This window comes from Chaetodon auriga, chromosome 6 (genome assembly GCF_051107435.1).
Source record: "Chaetodon auriga isolate fChaAug3 chromosome 6, fChaAug3.hap1, whole genome shotgun sequence".
Taxonomy (NCBI): Eukaryota; Metazoa; Chordata; class Actinopteri; order Chaetodontiformes; family Chaetodontidae; genus Chaetodon; species Chaetodon auriga.
The window spans coordinates 4,751,582-4,778,445 of record NC_135079.1 but is presented as its reverse complement, the minus strand read 5'-3'; the positions used below and the strand labels follow the sequence as shown (position 1 = coordinate 4,778,445).

General features: G+C 42.9%; 4 protein-coding genes across 15 annotated transcripts; 3 read left to right on the top strand and 1 right to left on the bottom strand.

Annotated features, from left to right (window-relative positions):
- Positions 1-485: 485 nt before the first annotated feature.
- On the top strand, positions 486-4,690 carry LOC143322511 (G/T mismatch-specific thymine DNA glycosylase-like). Of its 11 annotated transcripts, none has more exons than XR_013077297.1 (11): positions 493-771; positions 873-940; positions 1,906-2,219; positions 2,354-2,553; positions 2,738-2,807; positions 2,981-3,116; positions 3,203-3,285; positions 3,384-3,478; positions 3,571-3,742; positions 3,848-4,004; positions 4,262-4,690. XR_013077297.1 is itself a non-coding variant. In XM_076733748.1 (11 exons), the coding sequence occupies exons 2-10, from the start codon at positions 882-884 to the stop codon at positions 3,952-3,954; spliced, it is 1,236 nt and encodes a 411-aa protein (XP_076589863.1). In that variant the 5' UTR covers positions 493-771; positions 880-881; the 3' UTR covers positions 3,955-3,970; positions 4,262-4,690. The 11 variants fall into 11 exon arrangements, 6 of the variants coding, with proteins under 6 accessions (XP_076589865.1, XP_076589863.1, XP_076589864.1 ...); XM_076733748.1 differs by having other exon boundaries at positions 880-940; positions 3,848-3,970; XM_076733747.1 differs by having other exon boundaries at positions 512-771; positions 3,848-3,970.
- Positions 4,691-5,466: 776 nt separating this feature from the next.
- LOC143322627 (G/T mismatch-specific thymine DNA glycosylase-like) lies at positions 5,467-11,026 on the top strand. 2 transcript variants are annotated; one of them, XM_076733938.1, is made up of 11 exons: positions 5,536-5,602; positions 6,229-6,303; positions 7,435-7,601; positions 7,736-8,037; positions 8,129-8,198; positions 8,447-8,582; positions 8,724-8,806; positions 8,892-8,986; positions 9,179-9,350; positions 9,504-9,656; positions 10,250-11,025. In XM_076733938.1, the coding sequence occupies exons 2-11, from the start codon at positions 6,245-6,247 to the stop codon at positions 10,375-10,377; spliced, it is 1,365 nt and encodes a 454-aa protein (XP_076590053.1). In that variant the 5' UTR covers positions 5,536-5,602; positions 6,229-6,244; the 3' UTR covers positions 10,378-11,025. The 2 variants fall into 2 exon arrangements, with proteins under 2 accessions (XP_076590054.1, XP_076590053.1); XM_076733939.1 differs by lacking the exon at positions 6,229-6,303 and having other exon boundaries at positions 5,467-5,602; positions 10,250-11,026.
- Positions 11,027-12,415: 1,389 nt separating this feature from the next.
- On the bottom strand, positions 12,416-20,940 carry LOC143322626 (patatin-like phospholipase domain-containing protein 2). The gene is made up of 7 exons (XM_076733937.1): positions 20,754-20,940; positions 14,254-14,486; positions 14,079-14,144; positions 13,374-13,583; positions 13,144-13,204; positions 12,848-13,030; positions 12,416-12,590 (listed from the first exon to the last, which is right to left on the bottom strand). Exons 1-7 carry the CDS (start codon positions 20,938-20,940, stop codon positions 12,466-12,468), a joined length of 1,065 nt encoding a protein of 354 aa, XP_076590052.1. The 3' UTR covers positions 12,416-12,465.
- A 285-nt stretch (positions 20,941-21,225) lies between these two features.
- On the top strand, positions 21,226-24,949 carry LOC143322324 (uncharacterized). The gene is made up of 7 exons (XM_076733451.1): positions 21,226-21,417; positions 21,510-21,634; positions 21,714-21,780; positions 22,820-22,973; positions 23,434-23,576; positions 23,714-23,824; positions 24,438-24,949. Exons 1-7 carry the CDS (start codon positions 21,262-21,264, stop codon positions 24,606-24,608), a joined length of 927 nt encoding a protein of 308 aa, XP_076589566.1. The 5' UTR covers positions 21,226-21,261; the 3' UTR covers positions 24,609-24,949.
- Positions 24,950-26,864: the final 1,915 nt, after the last annotated feature.

Here is a 26,864-nt window from a genome sequence, read left to right as displayed (position 1 = left end):
ATTTACGGATACCACAAATCTTTCGCTTCCCGTTGGCCGTTTGTAGCTTTGAGCTCCGCTTTTGCGAATGTATTGGTTGAGTTGGATTGTAATAGCTTTTTTAAGACTGGATGAAAAAAAACAACAATTTTCTATTCGACTATCTGAGGCGTTTGAGGGGTTCTGCTTTTACTACAGAGTGATGCGCTTTACAAAAACACACCATCTTTGGCTGTTACGTTCTTCTGCGTTGAAAATTCGTGTTGGTGCTTTCAAACATATGAAACCTGTCGCCGTCTAGCGGCACGTTTCGTGAAATCACATACCCGATGTACCATGAACTATAATCTTGTATTTTATTTTTATTATGTTTAAATGAATTAAGGACCCGTGCAATTTTTCTTATGAATTATCGACGGTTGGTTGTGATAGTATCGTTGTGTCACAAGCCCAAGAATCCTAATGAGCATTTCAGCCGGACTCATTCATTATACCTCCTAACCAATAGGTGGCAGTAAGCCTCCACTCAACCGTAGCAAAACGGAATGTTGAGCGTTTAAATGGTCTTTGTTTTGGGAGGATTCCCAGTCCCCCGTCTCCTTATTTGAAACCAAAAGAACAAAATGTATGACAGGTATGTTAGTTTGCTCATATACCTTCATGTTTCGTTAATGTAGAGGTTACTGTCGGTTTTGAGATAGCCGTTGGGCTGCGTAATGTCGTTAGCTCACTGTTAGCTAAAGCTTCCACCTTCCTGTAGCAGCGTCTATCCGTCTTCTTTGTGCCAGCAATGTAAGTTACCGTTTGCGCTGCAGTCCTCACACAGCTCATATCTCCAGTGTGTATTAATGCAGAATTTGTCCGCAGAATGAATGTTAATTTATTCAAATAAGTCAACAGTTATGATGGAAGAAAACCAGTATACCTCACTGACGGTTCCTACGGATTATTTTCAGCAGTGGTGAGTTGGTGCTGGAGGTGGATGCAGGTCCCGGCAAACTTCTCATCTTATCCTCTTGGCATCCTCATTTTCATGCATGAGACGAAGAAAAATAAATAGCATTTGACACACGACATCATACGTATCTATATACTTTATTTTCCCGTTTGTTGCAAGTGATAATGTAATTATTAAGGATACCAAACTGATAATGTAACAATATGTGACTAATAATAATGTAGGATTTTAACATCTTACATCAAAAGAACCCTCAGTGATTAATCAAGTGTGAAATGATCAAAGTATTAATTTTATAATGTGATGATACTGCATTATGTGGACTCTGCAGCTGGTTTGCCAACTCTCAATAATTTGACATGTAACCACATTATCCAGCAGTTGTTACACCATCACTTGCTACAGGCTTTGTAAATACACCTGCAGGGGATCTTACTATTTGCAAACTGTAAAATGAATACAGCCTGAAAGGAGTTTGGCCTGTAGTTGACTTCATATCAGTCACAGTCGCACTGTTTTTGCAAGCTTTATCGATTGTTTGTATGTCTTCATTCCATTCCGCTCAGCCTTACCTGAGCTCACTGCAAAGTTGCCGTGAAAAGACCCATTTGTTGGTGCAGCGAGCGAGTGTTCTCCGTTATAAGCTCAAAACTAATCACAGGCACAATAAAGCGAGGAAAAACAGCTTGACATACACACTCAGTGAATGAAATGCAGAGGATACAAACAGGTGTATGTCAGCGCATGGATGTTTGTAAATGGTGTGTCTTGTCAGTTTGCCTCACCCACTTCTTCACGCACCCCATTGAACGCCAGACATAGTTTGTCTTCTCCTGCCGTGCCCGGGTCCCGTTTCGAGTCCTTCTTTTGCTCGCCTTCCTCCTCCTTCCCTCTTCGGCCTTCCTCCTTCCCTCTTTAACCTTCATCATCCTCCTCTCTTCTTCTCTCGTGCCTTCTCTCATTTCTAGGTACCAGTCCAGCCAGCAGCACCCGGAGGCGCAGTATGTGATGCCATATCACAACATGGGCCATTACGCAGAGGGTCCCAGAGAAGAGCTCGTCATGGCGGAGCTGTCCGTCCACCGGGAGCCGCCTCTTCACCAGGAGCCTTTTTATCAGAGCTACCAAGCGCCCCCAAACCACTACCAGGAGCCGTCCTACCAGCAGAACATCAGGGCGCAGCAGCATCCTGCACACCTGCACCAACCTCAGCAACAGCAAGCAGTACAGGGGCAGGAGCCGAGTGTTCAGCACCAACCTCAGCCCGCTGGCCCACCTCAAGGTACAGAAGAAATTATTGACCTCGGAGCCCCCGTCTACGCCGTCGTCCGCTCTATTTTCTCTAATGACCAAGTCTTTTCAGCTGTCTGTCGTTTCGTCAGTCACATCCCAACACGTTCCTCCTCTCTGTCCCAGTTGTGACGCCAGTGAAGAAGAAGAGAGGCCGGCCTCCCAAGCAGCAGACGGAGGAGGGCAAGACGCACGAGGAGGAGGACGAGACCGAGGCCGCCAAAAAGGCCAAGAGGGCTCTGAACCGCTTCAACGGCATGTCAGTGGCTGAGGTTATGGCCAAAACCCTGCCAGACGTTATTACCTACAATCTTGACATTTTGATAGTGAGTTATTTCCTGGGGACACATGAAGAATTTCTCTGTGTGTTTATTTGAATATGTAGTGCATTGATGCTCGTTTCATGACAGTTGTACTAAAAAGTATTTATATATGTTTGTAATTTTCGGGCAAAAAAAGCTGTAATTTTTAGGTTTGTTGCCATGTTAACACCTTCCTGTGTCTCCTCAGATTGGAATTAACCCAGGACTGTTGTCAGCCTACAAAGGACACCACTACCCAAACCCCGGAAACCATTTCTGTAAGTTGAAACTCAATTTCATTACTGACATCAGGGAATACATGTCAGCTTTCACCTTTAACTTCCTCTACCTGTCGGACAATAGCTGAAAAATTCCATTACCCGTTAAAAAAACGGCTTGTGTCCAGTGTTGTGAGACGTTGGCTGATTGCATTTTTAACTTTTCTTTCCAGGGAAATGTCTGTTTCTTTCAGGTCTGACTGACAAGCAGCTCAACTACATGCACGACGAGAGTCTGCCGGAGAGTTACAGCATCGGCTTCACCAACATGGTAGAGAGGACCACACCTGGCAGCAAGGACCTCTCCAGGTGAATTTAAAAAACGTCCAGTGTGATCTATCGTGTCCCTCACAAACATTCATGATTTTTTTTCTGGTTTTATGTTTTCGTCCCAGTAAGGAGATTCGTGAAGGAGGTCGACAGTTACTGGACAAGCTGCAGAAATACAAGCCGTTAATAGCAGCTTTTAACGGAAAAGGTAACGATCAGAAAACATTGAAACACTCCTTGTTTAGACTCGCTCATGTAGCCGTTCAATAAGTTCAACACTGATTCGACATTTGTTTATTTTGGCAGGTATTTATGAAATCTTCTGCAAAGAGATTTTTGGTGTGAAGGCAAAGAATCTCGAGTTCGGTCTACAGCCCTACAAAATCCCACAAACTGAAACAGTATGTTGAAACAGCGCCTGGTTTACTCTCAGACGATACCCAACAACACAAACAACAATCCTCATGGCAGGTTTCCTCTCACTTTCACTTAGGTGTGCTACTTGATGCCATCATCGAGCCCCCGCTGTGCCCAGTTTCCCCGAGCACAGGATAAGGTACATTTCTACATCAAGCTGAAGGAACTGCGAGACCAAATGAAAGGCTTGGCTCCAAACCCCGAGGTGGAGGAGACGCAGTACTCGTTCAATCTGCAGCTAGCTAAAGGTACACAGAACAACTCCTGCTTTTTGGTACACGTGTATAATTCTTGCAGACATGTTGATGTCTTCGATGATGAGCTAACTCCTCGATGTTGCGTTTGTTCTGCAGAGGATGCTAAGAGGCTCGCGATCAAAGAAGAGCAGGTGGATCCCGAGTATGAAAGCTGTAGTGGGCTGCATGACAACGCGAGGCAAAGCAGCAACACCTTCAACTAAAGGAGACCGAGGAGAGGTGAAAGAACAGGCCTGTCTGCGGTAGCACACAGGTAGTGCCGTTACCATGTGCTGTAGCTCTAACTAGATGGAGTTAGATGGAATCTTTTTATTTATAAACAAAGCAGTCAGTGCTTCAGGTACATATAATGTAACAGAACATAACGACTCCAAACCATGGTTCTTTAAAATATCTTTTGAGTGGTTTCTAGAAATAATAGTTTGCTCAATGGTTACCTCTGCTTTGCTTAATGACTTACAAATGGCCTCTGGAAGCAGCACAGCCCATCTCTGTTGTGGTATCTTGCAGAAACAGACATTGTAGACCAGTCGGCGGACGTGGCATGGAATCACTGCAGCGGCAGATGTTCACTCAACAGACACCAGAAACCAGCTGCACTCATAGCATGATGCATCAGTGAGGGTAGGAAGCCCTCTGATGACACCACAGGAGAAGAGGAGTCATGCAGGTTCCTGAGCCATCGCAATGTGACGCACAAGGGAGGAAGTGCCCCAACAGTTACATTTTCTAACTCTCAAACAGACTGTGCATGTTTTTGGTGTTATTTTTTATTACTATTTATTGCATTTTGTATGGTATGTGGGTCCAGTGACTTATTTTTGTATTTTAAAAGAATGACATTTTATGATTTATCAGCTGTATAAATAGGTAACTGTACTCTGGAATTTCTAATCTGTAATTACAGAGTTATTAAATCTCTTCTAGAGATGGCATGTTTATTGTGTCACTGTTTAAGTCATTCATTTCAAAGCAGGAAGCAGGAAGTCTTTTTTTTTTCTTTTTACAAATGGAGAGCTCACAGTACAGTGAGGTGTAACTTTGTGTTTTTCTGAAAAAAAGGCCCTAAAACAAACACAAACCCTGTCTTATCAGGTTGTATCGACTTATTCTGCACAACTTCCTATTTGTACCATGGGCATAATTAATGAAGAAGAAATACAGGTCAATAAAATTACCCCATTGGGACTTTTAAGCTGTCTAAGATGAAGCAAGAGTGCAGAATGTTTTAAAGCAAAGTCTTCAGTGGAGACGTGTTATTCTTGTCATTTTCAGTCATTCTGTTTTGAAAACGAACACTGACCCTATGCTTTAACCATATTCTTTATTATATGAGCTGTAATAATAGTAGTTACATTCATTATTAAAAGCATTGAGGGGAAAACAACAACCAAATTGAATATTGATAAACTGGATCACGCTGCAGACGTCCCTTTAATCGCCGCAGACCATCAGCCAATAGAAACACAGCTCAAGGAGTTTAAAAGTCGAGCAGGTCATACCAACGCTCACATGGGTGCATACCGTTTTCCGTATTGTCGGTTTTTGCAGCAGTTTACAGTAAAATCACGAAATGCAAACATGATTTTTTTAAATAAGAGGAAAAAATATTCAACAGTCTAAAATGTTGCTCGCTGGAGTCATTATTCTTGTTTATAGCCAAAGACATTTTTCCTTTACACACCTACGTCTTCGTCTTGAACTCTTCCGGTGTCAAAGTTGACCCGGCAGTGCTGTCATGTCTTTGTTGCCTGTACTGCACCGCTTATGTTGTGAATAGAAGAGCGGCATAGATGGAAAATAAACAGTTCTCTGTACAGAAGAAACACATTTAAACTTAACCCACAACAGGTTCGTATAAGTTTTTATATACTGGTAAATTGTGTGCAGTTTCTTAGTGGAGAATCTCAGCGGAATAGAAACCATTCATGCGAGCAGAACAGCTAGCTGTCGGCTAATATTAGCTGCACTTGTGGCACTGCTGCTGAATTGCTCATAATATTATCAATCATATTATCACCCGGAATTGGAAATTTCCATGATTGAAATGAGATAGCAGCAAACTCACACCTTTACCTACGACTAACAGTGTATTCACCCTGTTTTAAAAAGTCAAATTGATAGCTGTGTTTCATTCGGGTTTAGCTTGCTAGTTAGCATCGCCATGGAAGCTGCTTCGTTTTAGCAGGTGAAGATGTGTAATAGCAGAATTTTGTGTTTAGGAAATCTGTAATTGTACTTTTCATACACTGTGGCCATCAGAGGAGTGTTTTATCCGTGTTTTAATGTGTACTCGCCCTACATTTTCTTTCGTTTGCATTGTTTATGTTTATTTTTTGCTGCTAACTCCACAGTTTGTCTAAATTCCCTGGCACATGCCTTCAGTTTCACACACTGCCAGACTCTCGATATGCTAAACTACGTGTACATCACCGAGATATGTTTCCTCAACACCCATATCGATTTATCTAATAAAGTTAAACCGCCCTAAAGATGGAAGAAAAGCTGAATGGATCATTCCCTGTTGTCTCCCCGGAGTACCTTCGACAGTGGTGAGTCCTCCTCCTCACCCCAGTGTGGCCACACGGGAGTCTGATGATGTCAGCAAACCCCTGAAAGTGTGATGAAAATGAAATGAACGCATGTGTGCTCAGATGCCCTTTTGACTTTTGTTTTACCATTGTTTTCATGATCAGCCGTTGGGTTTGTCTTGTTTATCTTGTTGATGGAGACTGTCTGATCGTTTCCCTTAATATGACGTGAAGCCTGACTACAGCCTGTGTCATTCACCAACCATTGTTGACTAACAATGTGGATTTTCCATGTGTTAAAATAAGAAAATAAGTGCCATATAGACAGATCAGCTGCCAGTGCCGTAGATATACACACATAGGTACTCTCAGTTGCCAGTTTATTAGGTCCACCGAGCTAAAACTAATGCTGATTTACAACAGACCTGCGACCATTTCTGCCATCGTTGAGGCTGTAACTTTAGGGGACCGCTGAGTCGATCAGAGCTGCAACGATAAGTAGATTGATCTATCAGTCGATTGAAAGAAAATAAGCTGCTAACTGCTTGGATAATCGATTAATCGTTTGAGTAAGTTTTCAAGCAGCGTGTTTGCTTGTTCTGCTTTCTCAGGATTTGATGCTTTTCGCCAGCGTTTGTGAGAGTAAATTAAGAGTTGTGGAGTTTTGGATTGTTGTTTGGACAAAAGAGGCGATTTGAGGAGCTGATGAGAGATTTTCACGGTCTTTTTGACATTTTATACTGAACCCTAATCGTGAAAGTAATATCAGGTTAAATGTTAGATGAAGCTCTAAAATTGTACTGCGTTATACTGAGAGATGTTTCCAGTATTTAGTTCACTCTCATTGACATAAAGCTCCACAAACTACTGTCTAAAATGCTTTCCACTAAACTGGCAAACTACATAGTTTTTCCATTTATTCAATGAACCTAATGTTAAGTTCACTGAATAAACCCATGAACAACATGCTTTGTGGGGATAAACTTACTCTAAACAACTGAAAGAGACCAAGTTATTAATCATCACTGTCAGTCAATCACATACAAAGGCCACACAACAAGCAACTCAGTTTTAACCCTGCAGCACATCCCACCGCCGTTTCGCTTTTTGTATTAATTTGTGTATTTTTTTTAATATATTCTTCCACCGCAGGGTTCAGTCTGCACAGCAGTTTCAAGCTCTCCAGGCTCAATATTCAGGCTTCAACTCCAACCATCAATTTCACTACCCGGAGGGGCAGGCGGGAGAGACAGCCATGGCTCACATGGCTAATCCAGAGCCCATGATGGATCAGCAGGAACCTGCCAACCTAGCAAAACGTACTATCAATGTTTCTGATAAAACGTCCTCACGGATATGTTAAATGTATATAGATCAGCTGGCTCTGGGTCACATCCCAGATGTCTTAATTTGTCATAAAATGTTGACTTGAATGCCTGAACTTCTCTTGTAGCTCCAGCCAAAAAGAGAGGTAGACCAGCTCAGCCCAAGGAACCCAAGGAACCCAAACCCCCAAAAGTCCCCAAGGCACCGAAGCCACCGAAGCCGCCTAAGGACCCAAATGCACCTAAAGCCAAACCTGGTCCTAAGCCCAAGAAGGCCACCGAGGCTCAGGCAGACGGCAAGCAAGAAAAGATTGATGAGAGCTTCAAGAAGGTGAAGAGGAAAGTTGACCGCTTCAAGGGAATGTCAGAAGAGGAAGTGATGAAAAAAACTCTCCCGGACCTGCTGGAGTACAACCTGGACTATGTCATCGTAAGGCCGTTTGTCCATCCATCTGTTTCACAGTGGAACGAAGCTCTGTGCCGTGAATGTGGTGGAATGAACGTCTGCTGTGTGCTTTCAGATTGGTATCAATCCAGGACTGATGGCAGCTTACATCGGACGGTGGTTTCCAGGTCCTGGAAATCATTTTTGTAAGTTTGGTGACAGAAATTTTGAGTTGTGTGATGGAAAAATAGTTTTGGTCATCCTGATGTTTTTAGAAAATGTGTGATCCTGTACTGCCTTTAAAAGACCCAGCATGAGTTTTAGACCTTTTAGAGTTTTGGTTTTGTACATTGAGGTCTTGCAGGTCCACATTAAAAACATAATGCCTTGAATTGAGACACGTCATGACACGTCAGCCAAAGAGACGAATGACGGGGTGACTTTTTAATTTCAGGGAAGTGCCTGTTTCTGTCTGGATTTACTGAGGAGCAGCTCAACCACATGCATGACACCACTCTGCCTGTCAAGTACAAAATGGGCTTCACCAACATGGTGGCCCGGGCGACACCAGGGAGCAAAGACCTCTCAAGGTAGGCTGATGGGAGAAAATCTGTAAGAGGCATTTAGTGCATCGCTCATGGACACCAGCTGTGATTCCGGTTCGCTTTGAGATTCTAATGTCGTTGTAATGCCGTATTATAACCGTTTTACTTCTGTTTTCATTTCAACAGCAAAGAGTTACGTGAAGGAGGCAAAATTCTTGTCGAGAAGCTGAAGAAATTCAGACCTCTTATTGCTGTTTTCAATGGAAAATGTAAGCACTCTTCTGCTACAGAGCCAAAAATACAATCATCCCTTCAAGTGAATTCACGTCATCTTTTTCTGTTTTTCCACCCAAGGCATCTACGAAATGTTCTGCAGAGAGCTGTTTGGTAAAAAACCAAAGAACCTGGAATTTGGTTTGCAGCCACACAAGATCCCCGAGTGTGACGTGGTGAGCGCCCGCTGCTATCTGTATCTGAGAAATTTACAGAAAAATTCAATAACTCTGTGAATTACAGGACATTTAGAATATTTGTTTCCACATAAGGCTTGAAAAACACACCAGTTTAATAAACGATGAGCAGTAATTCTTTCAAATGTAGATATGTGAACATTTGATGTGACACTGATTCTCCCCTCACAGGCGCTGTATCTGATGCCGTCGTCCAGCGCTCGCTGTGCTCAGTTCCCTCGCGCTCAGGACAAAGTCCACTTTTACATCAAGCTGAGGGAGCTCAGAGATCAGCTGAAGGGTGTCCGACAAAGCACTGAGATCGAGGAGGTCGCGTACTCCTTTGACCTGCAGCTGGCCAAGGGTAAGCATGCATGAATGGACGCGTTTTGTTGTTTTAGTTAAAAGTGAAACTACGTTAAACTACGTCATGTTAAAGTCCTGCCCTTTTGTTTTCATCTCTGGGTTCAGGTCAGGTCATGTTTGGTTAATAATATTTTTTTTTTTACATCAACAGAGGATGCCAAGAGGATGGCCATAAAGGAGGAGCAGTACGATCCTGGTTATGAAGACGCATACGGTGGAGCGTATGTAGAGAGAGGACCTGAGGGGGACCAGGCCCAAAGCCAGACCAACGGTCACTGTACATTCTCATCTGCAGAGGACAGAGGTAACACACACACACACACACACACACACACACAGCTGAAACAGTCTGCGTCTGAGCTTCAGGAAGTGTTGGACAGCCGGCTGTCTGCAGGAAGCTGATGTCTTAAACTTCACGCTTATGAGAAGCTGGTTTTTGTAATCAGAGAAACCTGATTTCCCCTGCTAGATTTCTCCTGGAAATGTCTTCCCTGTGTATTTCTAATCAGTTTTTTACGCGTATGCATGTGAATGACAAGCTCTCACTGCACCATAAGGCTTCTGACACACACATGCACACACACACACTCAAAGGAAGCAACATATTGTATCACTGCTCCAGTTAAAGCAAGTGATGCTTCCAAAATAAGGTCGGGGTTTTACTGTGCTGCTGCACATGTGCATGGATTCACAGTATCCAGGTTGTGCATGTGGTGTCTTGTGTGCTTGTCAACATACTCTTTAAGATAAAGGGTCATAGCTTATAATTAATTTATTACAAGAACCAGGCGAACTTCCTCCTGAAGTGATTCAGTATACCGGAGATACTGTATCAGCACATCAGTTGTGTCACATGGGCCTTCAGTCTGTGTGTGTGTGTGTGTTGTCTGTGTTCAGAAGGGGTTCAGGAGGCGGCCACGTCACAAACAGCAGAAGGCCAGCTCCCAGACGGCCAGTGGATGACGCAGTCTTTTGCAGATCAGATCCCAGACATCAGCGGTGGACCAAAGGACGGCGGCGTATAAGGAAAAGACTCCTTTCGTCGGGTTTTAGATTATTTTCTTTTTATTAGGGTCCGAGTGGGATACACACATATATAGATGGACTTTTTAGAGATTTTGCAGAATGTTCTTTCTGCACCTTTTTGTGGTCTTGTATACTGTATGTATGATCATCTTCACGGCAGTCTTCTTAAATATGTGAAATCAGGGACTTGATGAAGCTCGACTGTCCTTGGAGGTCGTGGATTTCAATGTTTGTTTTGCCTTTGTACTGTACTGTACTGTAACTTACTGCACTGTGCTGCAGTAACTGGAAACATACGCGTCTGCTGTCCTGACAGGAGAAAGATCTCCGGTCAGCCTGAGCTGTATGATCCTCCGTACGAAGCATTAATGTTTCACATTCATGGTGCTATAAACTACCTACGATGCAAAGTGATCTCTTGGTGAAACCACACTCGACGTGGACGTGAGAGATTTCACCAAAGGAGTTTCTGGCCAGCCTTTCAATCTAATGTTACACCTCTCAAACAGGCTTATTTTGATCTTTGTTATTATGACTTTTTTGCTTTAGGAATTTTAGAATTATGTTTTGTACATTTATGAAATTGTCATCCACAAGGAATTTTATGAAACGTCTGTCCATTAAAATGTCCTGATGGTGCTTTTTCTAAATTGTTGGATTACCTTTCAGTCATTTTAGGTGTCATAAAGCACAGCATTGTGGGTAAACTTAGAGTGTAGTGAAGATAAGTGAGGTGCTTTATTTTGTAGAGAATATAACAGAAAAGGTTGACATACAACAAAGATTGTGCGTTAGATTGTGAAACAGGATGTCACAGTAACTTGACTTGATCCACCTTTGACATAACGTCTTATCTTACGGCCAAACTAGCTAACTTTACTTATCTTAAAATGGCCACTTTCGATTCAAAGATATGTTTTTGATAAATTGGTATCTCAGTTCGTTATGATTCCCTCGCTCTCCTTCAGAGTCATGGGGCTGGAGTGCCGCAGCTTTGGCTGTAAGAAATTCATAAAAACATAATAACATACTTCACAAGCTGCCTCAGAAAAACTCTACAACTAAGGGGTTTGTTACTACCCCCTTCGCTATACTACACACAAAACGGTGGCATATATTTGGGAAGTATTTAACAAGGAAAGTAAAAGTCATTCAAAACCGTCAGCGGTGCCATACCTCATATTTTGTTATCTGAGCTTAGTTGAAATGAATTTTCAGACAGTCCAGCTCATTTGTTTTGATGACGGTCAGGGGAAGTTATTTTTGAAAAGTATGAACACTGGTTAAAAACACTGTTGCTGATTGAGCTAACACAGCTGTTAAATAATGTAAACCATAATGAGTTTCACTCTCACACATGCGTCTTTTTCCTGTCCGGTTTATGGTTGATTAAGAGTTGATTTACTTCTGTGGTTTAAAGTCACCTTCCCACATGCAGGTGTTCTGTGTGTGGGGAAGCTGGATGGACGTGCACGTGTGGAGGTGAGAGAGGAGAGGCCCAGGTTGCTGCTGCTGTCCCACTGAAGAGTTCTGTTGGAATTCGGGGTGGTTGTTGAGGCCGGTGGTTGAGTGTTTCTGTCTCCTGTCTGTGCTCTGAGGCCAGCGTTAGAGGACCTGCTGCTGCAGCGCTGCTCTGGAAATGCTCTGCAGAATATGAAGATGAGAGCACAAAGATGCTAATGAGCATCATCAAAAGTAGGCGTTCTGCAGTGATGTGTCTTTATGAAGTGCTGTTTAACAGCAGCTGTAGTAACTGGAATTATTATTAATGATATAGATTCAAGATAATAAAAAATGTATGAATTTGCATGTGCACACACCTGTTGAGGCCCTCGTTCCTCCAGTTCTGCCTGCAGAAATCTGTGGTTGATGCCAACAGTCTGTAAATTGCTGCACAGCCTGATAATATACTGTCACATGAAAAAAAAAAAAAAAAAAACAGACATAAGTGTAAAAAGCACCAAAGTGATGCTGCTGATTGTGGTTCTTGGTCCAAGTCATTTGCCAGAGCAGAAAGGAACACGACACGAAGTGACTGTTCCTCTGCCTTCAGTCCCTTCCCTCCTGGTTGCATGATAAAAACCACTTTACCTTTTGGTGAGGAAGACAGTCAGCTCAACGGGCAGCGTGAGGAGGGTCAGTAGGTACGTGAGCACTTTCACTGGAAGGACCGTGCCGCCATCATGGCTGTCCCGGCACGCCTCACATAGCACTGACACACACAAAATGTGGACATCACACCAACTTGACCCTCTGTGTAAATCACTCATCACAGGAAGTAGCTCTTAATTTAACAAATGGACAACCGGACTCTTTATGACAGCAGGGAATAAAATGCCTCTAAAATCAAAGAAATCTAATAATCCTCGACTGAAATGATGAAGTGGATTTTGAGAGCATCTTTTTTCTGTGTCTCATCTAATTTTTGGTCTCTGACTTGTAAACCAGTGACCTGCCTGTCCTCCTTACCCCTCTTGAAGCCGGCCGGGAGGTTCTCGATGACCTTCAGGTCCAGCCACCGGTGATCTTCCTGATGAGGGTTTTGTCCATTCAGCAGTGTCTCCTTTGACTCTTCAGCTTGAGCCGACGCCACTAGCTCGCAGCAAGATTCGACCACCAAGCCGGGGGGAAGATGCTGTGTTCCAAGCAGATCTGTCACAGACAGTGGACTGCTAACATGTTTTGGATGTTACTGCATGGTGTGAGCCGAAGAAAGAATAAATCAAAGACTCGGTCGTGAGGAGGCTGAAGGTGGAAGAGCTCACCTCTCTCTCTCAGGAAATGCAGAGCATCCATGTAGCCGTTGTGGCAGATCTCAGCCAGCTTCTGTGGAGATCAAGTGAAGGTTTGCTTGCTCTTCTTTGACATGACAGAGAACGGCCTACACTCATTTGTCTTTTTAACTGAATGCATCCAGCTTAGCGTGACAGAGAAAAGAAGCAGAGCTTTTTCTCTGCTGTGAAAGCTCTCATTCAACATCTGGACTGAGACCCACCTCAAGTCTCGGAGGGAGGAAGGACGTACAGACCCGATGCACGTTCCCAGTGTTGACCTGGATGCTGACGTTGCCATAGTGCACCTCAAAGAAGTTGAAGGTCCCCTCCCTGGGGCAGATGTCGCTCTCGCCTGAGAACGGGGCCATAGTGATGGTGCTCCTCTGCTCGAACAGGGGCATGTTGTTGCTCAGGGCTCCATCCATGTAGTGCTGAGAGGAAGCAGAAACAAACGAAGCAGTTACTTCCTGATGACGTGTTATGGCTGCAACACTTTCTGGTCCATGGAGGCTGCCATCAGTGAGGAAACTGGTGCTTCTGCCCTTCTCCGTTAGTTTTCTCCCTGTGTGACTGCTGAACATGAAGGCACTAAAAAGAGCAGCCATCCCTTTCAGTTTGAGCGACACCAAGAGTTTCAATTAAAGCTAAAGCTAAAATAACCAAACAGAAATGCTATACTGACAATATCTATGTTTAAAGTGTCCAAAGGTGATACACGGGTCAAAATGTATTCTCACAATAAAGTTGTTCATCCTATTACAAGTGTTGCTGCAGTGCTGTCCTGTTCAGATTTTTCCCTTCTTCATGCGCCATGAAGCAGCTCAAGTTCTTTAGGGTTTTAGGATCCTTGTAGGTCTTAAACATGTCTGCTTTTATGGACTTTACAGTAAAGAACACAGTAAATCTACACAACCGTATCAACTCACCACTCCACGGTATGACGGAGGGATGAAGCCACAGTAAACAGGGAAGAAGCAGCTGCACATGAGAACCTGCCAGGGGAGAAGATGCAGGACTCAAATGTCAGATATCAGCTGCAGGCACAGACGCTGTGAAATCAGACCGGGCTGTGACACACTTCCTCTCCCTGCTCCCTTCTACCTGAATGAGCTCCTCTCTGCTGTCAAACTCCGACACCAAAACGTTCTTCCCGTCAGCTATCCTGGTGAGGGACACGCAGAGCTTCCCCGAGGCCCGAAGGTGGGCGTCTGCGGGGAGCTTCTCCAGCAGGGAGTCCCGCACCACCCGCAGCAGACTGAAGGTCGGGTGGAAAACTCCCAGAATGTGTTTTCTGGCCTCTTTCGCTACGGTCAACACATCAACACAGATCTGTTCTGAGGAGGAAAATGCAACAGAATCGGTCTTTGAAGACAGTCATGGTGTATTTATTATGCACTAGTTAAAGAGTCAGAGAATTAATAACAGTTCAACTTTTGTTTTCTTATTTTCTTTCATTAGTTTGTGATTCTTTTCCTTCTTTGGTCTATTGATGAAGCAATAGCACCCCAGACTCACTGAGCTCCTTCTCTTGGAGCTGCAAAATGCATTCTGGGTATTGTAGGGAATCAGTAACTCTTTGATGGACTGTTTTCTTATCTCACTCTGCCCTGTCTGTTGTTGCTTTATGGCTGTGAGTCATTTCATCACTTCTGTTTAGGATTTTACGTTGTTACTTGATCAACATGATCAGTATGTTTAGGTTTTCTGTTATCGTGATGTTATTTTATTCTTTGTCATTGTACTGTCGTGTGTGTTTGTGAGTACGTGAACGACCTGTCGCTGACTGAGAGACAGTCAGCGACAGGTGCTTTTCCTCTTTCAGCCTCCATAGGCTTTAAACTCCATGTGACCTCTGGAATTTGCTCTCACTATTGCATGAACTCTGTGTGTGTGTTCATGAACCTGTTAACATTGTTTATGCCGAGTATCAAAAACACGGCTCGCCCTGACATAACGTGTCCCTGACATTTATGAATGACCAAAAGCCATTCACAAATTATTACAGGAGGAAAATGGGAAGTTGTAGTAAATGTGTCAAATGAAAGTTATGAAAATCAGAGTTTCTGAATATTTTTTTGAAATATTTGATTTTAAAAGCTCACACTTTCCTTTTTCTTTAATGTAATCATTGTGCATTAACTAGATCCATACTGTCACTCTGTCCATGAGGGGCTGAGAAATAAACAAGACCCCCCCAAAAATAACTTACATAACTTATTTATTGCAATGTTAGGGTCAGGGTTTACTTTAAGCATATATAAGAGTGGAAAATGCCAGATTTCATTACATAAAGTGGATCTACTTGCAAAATTAGGGTCAGGTTTTGTTTATTTGATACATATTTAGTAATGAGCTAACAAAAGTCAGCAAAACAGTATGTTTTAGCCAAAAGTGAAAGTTATGACAATTTGAGGTGGACAAACTCACCGATGGGAATTCCAACAGTCAGAGCTGCAGCCACAAGACAACCAGATGAAGCTCCACAGATTTTAGAGGCTCCGTGGACCAAATGTGGGACCCGCTGGAGGAGACAGCTCAAAGCTCCCAGGTAGTAAATGCTCCTGAATCCACAGCCTGCAAAAGAGATGTTCCACTCCTCGTCCCACTTAAACATCGTGGCTGATGTTTCCATCAACTCAAAAACACATCTTGAATATTGGACTCTCAGCAGTCAGAGTTCATCTGGAGCGTTTGCATTCCCCTCCGTGTCATTGACATGTACATAAAATACATAAAATGGGCAGTGCCTCAGTCAGCTTTGGTGTTGCACAACTTACAACGCTCAAACGTCACACGTTTCAAAAAAGAAAACAGGCCGGAGTCGCTTCTCTTGCTGAGCGCTATTAGACCAGCTGCATGACATGTGACCCAGTTTTCATAACTTACTTAACCAGCACTAGAACGTGTACTGAAGTATGACGGGTAAAGAGGGACTGAGGGGGAAAACAAACTCAGAGAGATTTCTCAACACGTACCCACTGACTGTTGACAAAGTAAATACATGTCTGTAGGCAAGATAAGTGAGGACAGTACATATGTTTAAGTCTGTACAAGGTGATAAATATCATCTAATTATAATCAATATGAATCAAACAGTCTGTGACTAATTAGCAGCTTTGTTTTTCCATCTTTATGGAAAACTGAGATATGGTCCCGTCCTTTTCTGTCCGTACTGGACTTGATGGTGGGACACCCTTTCCACATCACAGTCTCTTAATCAAGCACTTAATTAATTGTCCAAATGTCCCAAAAGTGATTTACAATATAACTGAAGGCAGAAGGAGTGTGTGTGTGTGTGTGTGTGTGTGTGTAACCCATGAGTTTGGAATAATCTGCAGAAAGATCTTGGATTAGAAACACTCATATCAATTAATACATTTAAGGCCATCATAAAGAATGTGGCGACGGAGACATGTGCTTGTTTTTCTTGAGAGGTCTACTATGTTTTAATAGTTCTTGTTGTTTTATTGTGTATTGTTTTATTTATTAATATAATGTAATATAATAAACTTTATTACAGACTCAATGGTCCAGATAAGACAATACATATAAAAGATATAAAAAAAAAACACAATAAGAGACACAACATATTCACAATGCAATATGTGCAGATCACTTAAGAACAAATAAAAGGTCAATGACCTCAGAGGAGAGTACTACACCAATGCTTCCATATCTTGGACAGATAGCGTGTAGTGCTTAATTTGATGCTTGTCAATTCCATGATTATGCAATTCAGTTGTTCAGCCGACATATAAATTTATACATAAAATTTCTGAATGTGGCTCTCAGTGTACTAATGTGGCTTCTCAGCAGAATTCTCAAGGCATCATTGAAGCTACCTGGAGTTTACGTGGGCTTGCTTTGCTGTAATTAGACCACAAGTGGGCAGTATAGAGAGCAGTGCAGCGTGCTCTGAACAAAGCCACCTTCACTCTATCTGTACATGCACCAAACTTGCGAAGCAAACTATTTGCTTGAGCATATAAAGCACGGCACTGCCTGTAAATGTCTTGGTCATCCTTCAACTGGTCTGTAATAAGATGCCCAAGAAACTTAACTTTGCTCATAACTCTCAAATTATTACCTGCCAATTTGAATGGAGGAAACATTAGACATTTGTCCTCCTTTGTTCTACAAATCATGACCACACTCTTATCTCTATTAAATTTCACGTCATGGACAATACCATATTCAGAGCAGACATTAAGAAGCTGCTGGAGACCAGCACTGCAGGGACTAAAGAGCACGACGTCATCCGCATACATAATATGATTCACCAAAGTATTGCCTATCACCCAGTGTTACAGGTGTTCAGGCTGATAGAAAGGTCATCAACATACAGATTAAAAAGAATAGGAGAGAGGATTCCACCTTGTCTGACCCCATTCCTGACCCCAAAAGGGGCAGAGACACAGTGACCCCATTTTACATGCATTGACTGGTTGGCATACCAGTAGGACAGAACTCTCACAGTACATTTAGGTACCCCTCTGCTACTCATTTTGTCGAATAACTTGAAATGATTGACCTGGTCGAAAGCTTTTGAGGCATCAACAAAGCTCATTAAAACTGAGGAATTCTTATCTCCACAATTCTGTCCAACAGGATGCTTTCAAAAACTTTAGACAGTACACTGGCAAGGGCTATTGGGCTGTAGTTATCAGAGCAGCCAACTTTACCAGATTTGTCCTTGATCACCGAAACTAACAAGACAGATATCAGACATCATTGTATCCGGCAAGAAACCATGAATTAAAAAAGCATTGAAGCAAATGGCAAGAAGGGGGGCTAACCTCATGCTGGCATATTTAATGTGCTCAGCAGTGATGTGATCCAAACCACTTGCTTTGTTATTGTTTTTTTGTGTCGTATTTGTTGTATCTTAATATGTTGTGACTGGCTGCTACCTTGGCCAGGTCTCTCTTGTAAAAGGGATTTAGAATCTCAATGGGACTACCTGGTTAAATAAAGGTAATAATAATTTTAAATCTGTTCACTTGAATGCAGAAAAGGACGCTGAATCACCCGTTTTCCTGTGGTTTGAAATTTGCTCGGATGCAGTATTTCGGATCCAGCCCACAGCTCTGCCCAGACCCCAGCCTCTACCTGCACTTTCAGGGGACTCTTTGGAAGCTTCGTCAAAGCCAGAGGTGGAGCTGAGGGTGGGTGTCGGCGGTGGAGTCAGAGACGCGTGCTGCAACTCGCTGTGTGCGTTCCAGGTGAAGGTGAAACTGGAGGTGGGAGTACAGCCAAGCATGATGTGTTTCAGACAGAGCAACAGTCAGCACATTTCATAAAGATCTCTTCAGGAGAAACACTGATCACCCTGCGTACCTGTCACGGACCTCCAGGAAGAAGGAAGGAGAGAATGAACGAAGGAGGAGACAGACAGAAGGAGGTGCTGTGATGCTTGATCATCATCATATCTCAAATGAAAAATGTGTCTTTGCAAAGTACTGCAGCTGTCAGAGAAACGCAGTGAAGTGCAGTATTTCTCTGAAATACAGTGAAGGAACTAAGATCATAATGGCTTTGAATTTTCAATTCGTTTGGTTTTGACTTTTAGATTTCATTTCAGTTTAGTGTCTGTTTTCAGAGTGCCTTTGCTAGTTTTAGATTCAGATTTGAGGAAAGGGTTAGTTTTCGTTTTTAGTGGCTCCGAGCAGATTAGAAATCATTTGGATGTGTAATCAGTAACTCTTTGATGGACTGTAATAAAGACACTGAACTGTCTCCTGACCTCAGAAAACTCTGGATAAAAGGCTTCTAACCCTCAAATTATGAAACATACCTGAATGACCTCCTCTCTGCTGGCAAACTCTAGTGTCCTATCAGACACTCTGGTCAGCGACAGGCAGAGCTTCCCAGAAGCTCAAATGTGGGCGTCTTCTGGGAGGCTCGCCAGCAGAGAGTCCTTCACTCTCTGCAGCAGGTTGTACGCCAGGTGCAGGGGCCCCAGTTTGTGCTTCTTTGGCCATGAATATCAAATTGGCACAGCATTTCTCTGCACAGAGGAGAACAGTGATCACACTGCAGATGTGATCAAGATGAAGCAGCATTCCATAATTACGGGTCAACTGGATTTTTTTTTTTTTTTTTTTTTTCAAAATAAAGCTTTATGAAGGATCCAATCCATTGCAGAACTTTCTAGATGTTTAGAGGCTCACACAGCAGAAAATGTGTGTTGCAGAACTCTGCAGATGGACTTTAAAAATAGAAATTCGGATGAATCCTGACTGTATAGTTCTTAAAAACAGAAGTGATTCTGTGAAGGACATAAATTAGATGACCTCTACCGATTGACCTCTATTTAAACTGTATGTTTTTTGGCTTCTTGTGCTATCAACTATTTGCCAAAGTAGGCTATAATTCACATACATCAATTAAGTAATATCACACGAGAGGGAGTGCTGTTGTGCTGAACACTGGCGCTGGTGTGATTCGGTCGTAGGCACGAGGCCGCATGTTTCTGATGAGTTAACGGCCCGATCAGACTGCACGTTGCTCCATCGTTTCCGGCTCTCCATAGATGGCCTCCATCTATGGCATCTATGGCCACTCACTGCCATGATCTCCCTCGCCTCGAGTCCCGCATCGGACAGTTTCTGAATGGCAGTGGCTCTCAGGCCGTGGTTGGTGTAAGACGTGTGTGTCCCTGCCTCCTTGCACATCCTGGGTAACATCTGTGACAGCTGGTTTACTCCCAGGGGGACGGCGGTATACCAGAAGCTGTCGGTCTCCACTGTTACCCTCCTCGGCTGCAGATACAGGACCTTTGCATCAGGCGGGATTTTCTTTAGGTATATTTCAGCGACGCTACCGGGCAGAGCGCATCTCCTCACCCCTCAAACAGAGCGCCCCTCCGGTTTTCTCTGTCTTAGATTGTTTGCCACAATCTAAGCTCGTTAACAACTGATGTAACGTTAATTAATGGTTATTGGGACGTCTGTACAGCGGAGTGATAATGTCAGTAAAAAGTCCCAGTGCTGTTGTACTCCATATCAGCACTCATGGAATGTCTCTTGTCCAATCAAATTACTTTGTCGGAACTAACTGTTGTATAAATGATGGTGTGCCAAGGTAATGAAAGGTTATCTAAAGTAAAGTTTGTTTCCTTTGAGTTCACAGAATCAGGTGGTGTGCTGAGATGCACTCAGAGTAACATTTCCATAGAGTGAAATGTCAGCAGAGGCTTTCTGGTGTGTCCACAGAGGAACTAATGGGGTCAATGTGGGTCCAAGCAGTGATATCACACGAAGATGACACAATGAGTCTGTCACGGAGGAACGAGAGGCCACGCCTGGAAATGCAGTTGTAAAATCAATATCATCTAGTAATTGAGGCAAAAGAAAGCAAACCAAAAAGCTCGAAGGTTTATGCTAAAAACACTCCCCATGGTGTTGATTGACATTGGAGATTTACCAAAACAAAATGCTGCTTGGCGCATCAGATCTATGCCGAATTATATGACAGGATGTACTGATTTAAGGACATGTTGAATCTTTTCTCATTTTCCCTAGTTTGGTTGCTAAGTACGAAAGTAGCGTTAAAATGACAGAATTTTGAATGAAGTTTGGTCTGTAGAGCCTACAACTCACCCAGGGGGATTCCCACAGTCAGAACAGTGGCCATCAAAGCTCCTGCTGACGCTCCATAGATTTTAGAGGCGTCTTGTATGAAGCGAGGGAACCGTTCGAGGATACAGCTGGTGGCACCAACATAATAAATCCCCATAAAACCGCATCCGGCGAAGGAGATGCTCCATTCTTTCTCCAGATCAAACATCCTCTCAGGTGCGAGATTCCAGACCGTCCAGATCCAGCTCAGAAACTACCTCAACTTTCTGGAGTGCGACATTAAAATGATGGTGATGACTGTGTGCCAGCTGCCACCTCCACATCACACCTGCAAGCATGATCCAAAGGTGACAAGACAATCAATTGTTGTGCAATTCTGGACCATTAAGAGCTCTCTTTCTATTGGCTGGATAGATCACGTGACACCGGAATGCGGTCGCGTCCACGGACTGAAACTATAAAATACTTCTGCGCTGCCTGCGGTGGGAGACATCCCGCAGCTCCTGCAGATACACTTTTTGTTTTTAAGATGAGCATCCCAGTGGTGGACTTTAGCGCGTACAGCCTCAGTGAGGAAGACCAGCTCACTGACGAGCAGATGCGCAAGCTGAGCCAAGAGCTGAAAACAGCTTTTACAGAAGTGGGTTTCGTGTTTCTGAGGAACACGGGGATCACTCCGGAGGAGGTGAGAACAGCAAATACACTCAACAGTGTCGTCTTCTTGGTTGAAAGTGCGTGAAGTGCAATGCGTCTTTTCTCCTGCGCTTTCGGATGTAGGTGGATCGCGTAATGGCCATATCCAAGAAGTTCTTCCTGCAGCCAGATGAGTTGAAGCAACCGTTCACTAGGAAAAGCTTTGCCGTCAGTCCGAACCACGGCTGGGTGTCAATGGAGGCTGAGTGGTAGGAAGCGGATCATGAACACAACACACTTCTAATCTGCACAGTTTACACGTTTTAAGTGCAAATAACTGTTTTTCAGGTTGAATCCACGCCGGCCTGGAGACCTGAAGGAGTCCTTCAACCTTGCTTCACTTCACCCCGACATAGTAATGATTCTCTGTCAGCCTTTGGCTTCATTTAGCATTTTACACAACAGGCATGCATCAGGACAGTGGTGGAACATAAGTATTTAAAGTATTTGTACTGTACTTGAGTGTCTCCATGTTATACAACTCGATACTTGTACTCCACTACGCTTCAGAGGCAAGTACTGTACTTTTCTGCGCTACTACATTTGTCTGACAGCTTTAGTTACTCGTCGCTTTTCAGATAACACAATCTCACACCCATCCTGTCCAGTGAACACCATGTATCTCCACATGTCCAAATTCTAAAGATAAGTAAAGTATTTTAAAGAAACTGGATAATCATCCTCAGAAAACAGGAAAAAAAGGTATTTTTAGGAGCTCCGGACAAGCTGACTTTGTAGACGTGCAGTTCTCACAGGACAAACATATGATGGTCTGGTAGAATATGATGCATTCCTGTAGATTAAACTAGCCGTCTGCAAATAAAGCAGTTAAAATGATGTCAAACATCTGCAGCAGTGAAATGCAGCAATAACAATAATCCAGGACATCATATCAGTACCTTTATTTTAAGTAAATTATGCTGATGATGCCTTTACTTGAGGTTTTGAATGCAGGACCTTTTTGGAGTAATTTCATGGTGTGGATTTAGTAAAGGATCTGAATACTTCTTCCACCCCGGCTTTAGGGTTTGTTGATTGGCCCTATAACTCATTGGCGGATTGATTCAGTTTTATTCTGCAGGTTATCAGCTTGGAGGTCAAAGTACACACGGATGGATTTTATCAGACAAAGTTCTTCTGCTCTGTTTGTAGCCAAATTGATCAGGTAGATTGAGGTCATTTAGAAACAGTGACCCCATTTCATGTCCACCGGAGCCTGTTTGTCCTGCTCAGGCCAAATTTTCATTCTTATCTCCTCAACAAAGATGATTTTTATTTTAAAAAGGAATAGCAGCTGATAAGTCGGTAGCAGATCTGCTAACTTTCAAATGATCAGTATCAGCCACAGAAATCCAGCATCAGTCAGACTCTAATTCTGTGCTCCTCTGCTGTAGAAATGGCCCTCGGGTGCTCTGTCCGAGTTCCAGGAGATCCAGACGTCTTTCTTCGTGCGCTGTAGAGAGCTGAGCTTGCGGGTGATGAAGGTGCTGGCCCACAGTCTGGATCTGGACCCCGAGGTGTTCCTGAGTACACACCGTTTCATGGGAAGTATGTATGAAGCAGCACACTTTTCAGTCAATGAGTCGAGATCAGCTGATAGACATAGATGTTTGCTTGTCTGCATGAGGTGTTCTGAGCATGGGCGGACCTTTTCAGGCACGTCCCGACCCTCATTCAGCAGTGCAATATACCTAAAGACAAAGTCAAGGTACTTGTACTTGAGTATTTCCATTTTATGCAACCTGTATACCCTTCGTGTTCAGTGAAGCCCACAAATCTACGAATTTCGCGATTCTGAATTTGAATCTTTGACAAACTGAAGGATGAAGTGATTCGTTTCTAAGAAGTTTCTCCTTCTTATTAAGATAAATAGACAATTCAAAAATTGGAAAAGCTTAAAGCAGCTTTTTTTCAGCCTAAAGCTCCCAGTACTGAATCTTAAACCCAGTCTAAACTCTATGATGTTAATGTACGAGGCTCGTTTTAACAGCTCTTTTGACTCCTGTAGTGGATAAGAACGGCACAACGCTGCGGTCTCTGTACTACCCATCAATAAACAGCGAGAAAGTGAAGGAGGGCCAGGTGCGATGTGGAGAGCATTCGGACTACGGCACCATCACCCTGTTGTTTCAGGGCTCTGACGGTCTGCAGGTAAACATCTCCACCTCTCTGGATCCAAGACAAATTACAAACAGTTTCCACTTTTAAAATGAGCAGATGGCTGAAGATTGCATCTGCACAAAGAAATCTTCAGGCATGGAGTCCACCTGACGCTTGTTAACCTACAGGTGCGTGCACGCTCAGGTGAATACATCTGCGCTCCCAGCATCCCCGGAGCGGTCCTCATCAACATCGCTGACTTGTTGCAGCGCTGGACCAGCGATCAGTTTATCTCTGTGGTGAGTTGAGGGGAGGTTTTCCAAATATGTCTCACAACGGCAAAAGTGTGTGCACGCTCACCGAGACATATTCAAGGTCTAACTGGTTTCCAGGAGGTTCTTGAAAGATATCAGGTATTTGGCAGAATTACAAACCCTGAAAATACAATAAAATGAAGGATTAATACATGAATTTACAGCTGAATAACTGACAGAAATCCATCAATAAAACATCAGGTTATATCAGAAATAATGAATAATTCATAATCTGTTGGATACTAGAAATAGGGATAATAAAAGATTTTGAAAATCAATTTTTTTTGGCACAACTGTTACATGATGTGAATTTGAATGTGTACGAGGATGAATGTGTGTCTGGAGGGTATAAATGAGTGTATTTTGTATGTTATCTTTATTATTATACAGGATATAATATTTGTAACCTTTTTTGTTCGGGTGGTTTTCTTATTTGTGTAATTTGTTTGGCCTTTTATCCTTTTCTTTAACCTTGATTTTCTGTCACTATGGTGTCTTGAACAACAGTTAAGTTCAGTTTGAATTTATGAAGTGACACCAACAGAAGGATTTGTGTGCAGTGATGTGAAGGCTCCTCATCGTCTGTTCTGTCCCTCAGCTCCACAGAGTCATGCTGCCTCCTGCTGGAGACTCCAGCACACGTCAGTCTCTGGCCTTCTTCGTGCAGCCGGACGATGACGCCCTGATCACCTGCTGCGATGGCTCCAACAAATACCCTCCAATTAGATCAGGCACCTACTTGTGGGAACGCCTCAATAACACGTACTGACGGAACTGACTGTTCACCCATCAGTTCACTCATACTTGATGAGAAACATTTTGAAGACATGCCTGCAAAGTAGAGTTTTATCAGTTACTTTTGCCAAAATGGCAAATACGTCACTTTGGGTCCCACCATGTTTTTAATTTTTTTAAAATTGTGGTTTGAGTATGATTGATTGTGTTTTTAAGATAAGCAGTGAGCCAATGAGTGTGACAAAAAGAAGGGACACGAACCTCACATGTGCAAGCTCATTCACTTTATTGTCCTCATTCAAACCTTGTACAACAGTGTCATGAATTCTGGACGTTGGGTGGTGGACAGATTGGACTGCTTGTTAAAGGGACATAAAAAAAAATAAATAAAAACAACTAATGTAGCAACCTCTCATCTGTTGCATTAAGTTTCGAACCTGTCGCTCCTTTTGGAGTTTAATTCAGGTTTTTCATCTCCACTCACAGCGACAAGGTCAAATTCAACCTGCTCCAGTTTCACTTACAGTGGTGTCGAAAATAGATAAATTAAAAATATTCTATCATGGAAAAATGACACAAGCACGGACACACAAACGCACTGAACACAGACGACCACTTCAGAACGCACACATTATTCAACAGCACAATTCTATTAAATTAAAAGATTTAAATATATATGTCACTGTCTGTAAACTAAATAAGTTCTTCAATCATCTGGTCCAAAGGAGACGAGTTAGAAAGGCAACTGTAAGAATAATAAAAAAAAACTTGTGGGTAACTTCTTCAGTCCTCTGAAGAACTAATAAAACAGTTCAAAGGTGTTGGAGGACGTATTGATTGACAGCATGTCTGACAACATACGTCAGTGTCACATCTTAAAACTAAACCGTAAAACCAATCTGAACACGGACATTAGACGGATCCGGAATGTTTGCCCTTTGAAGTAAATGTGCTGATATATTCCTCCACAGTTTCCTCTTAGAGTCCATCAGTGACAGTAAACTACAGTGTGCGCTAAACAAAACATTCATTTATCAGGCCCGGAGCCCGGCCCACTGCACCCCAGAGCTCTTCACATGGACAACATGTGAGTCCTTGGTGTGAAAAAAGAGCAAAATGACACAAACAAAGGGGCCAACTGTCCACAAAGAAAACTGGACCAGCTCCACATTTCAAGTCTGATTTATGCAGCTGGAACGGGCCAAATGGGCACAAAATCTGAAGCCCAAAATCAGATTTGCCCTGAATATTGAGGCATATTTTTGTTTTTCCTTTTGGAAAATCCTAAACAAAATACGGAAAATTGGAATCATTACAAGGCAAACACACGTGCACGCTCACTGGCATTCGTACAGCACTCAGAGTATGGAGGCCTGCTAAGAGTGTCCTGGCACTGGCACGTCTCGCTGCTGGTGACCGGGGGGCTGTGGTTGACTGTTTCCTGGTACCTTCAGCTACAGCAGCTCCCGGCTCTGCAACAGAGAGTCACATCGGCACAAGCTGGTTAACTGAATTCATGTGACTGTGGAACTAATGATGGAGTTCAACTTTTGTCTTCTCATTTTCTTTCATTACTTTGTGATTCTTTTTGCTTCTTTGCTCTATTGATGAAGCAATAGCACCCCGGACTCACTGAGCTCCTTCTCCTGGAGCTGCAAAATGCATTCTGGGTATTGTAGGGAATCAGGAACTCTTTGATGGACTGTTTTCTTATCTCACTCTGCCCTGTCTGTTGTTGCTTTATGGCTGTGAGTCATTTTATCACTTCTGTTTAGGATTTTCCGTTGTTACTTGATCAACATGATCAGTATGTTTAAGTTTTCTGTTATCGTGATGTTATTTTATTCGACCTGTCGCTGACTGAGAGACAGTTTCCTCTTTCAGCCTCCATAGGCTTTAAACTCCATGTGACCTCTGGAATTTGCTCTCATTATTGCATGAACTCTGCGTGTGTGTTCGTGAACCTGTTAACATTGTTTATGCCGAGTATCAAAAACACGGCTCGCCCTGACATAACGTGTCCCTGACATTTATGAATGACCACAAATTATTACAGGAGGAAAATTGGAAGTTGTAGTAAATGTGTCAAATGAAAGTTATGAAAATCAGAGTTTCTGAATATTTTTTGAAATATTTGATTTTAAAAGCTCACATTTTCCTTTTTCTTTAATATAATCATTGTGCATTAACTAGATCCATACTGTCACTCTGTCCATGAGGGGCTGAGAAATAAACAAGACCCCCCCAAAAATAACTTACATAACTTATTTATTGGCAATGTTAGGGTCAG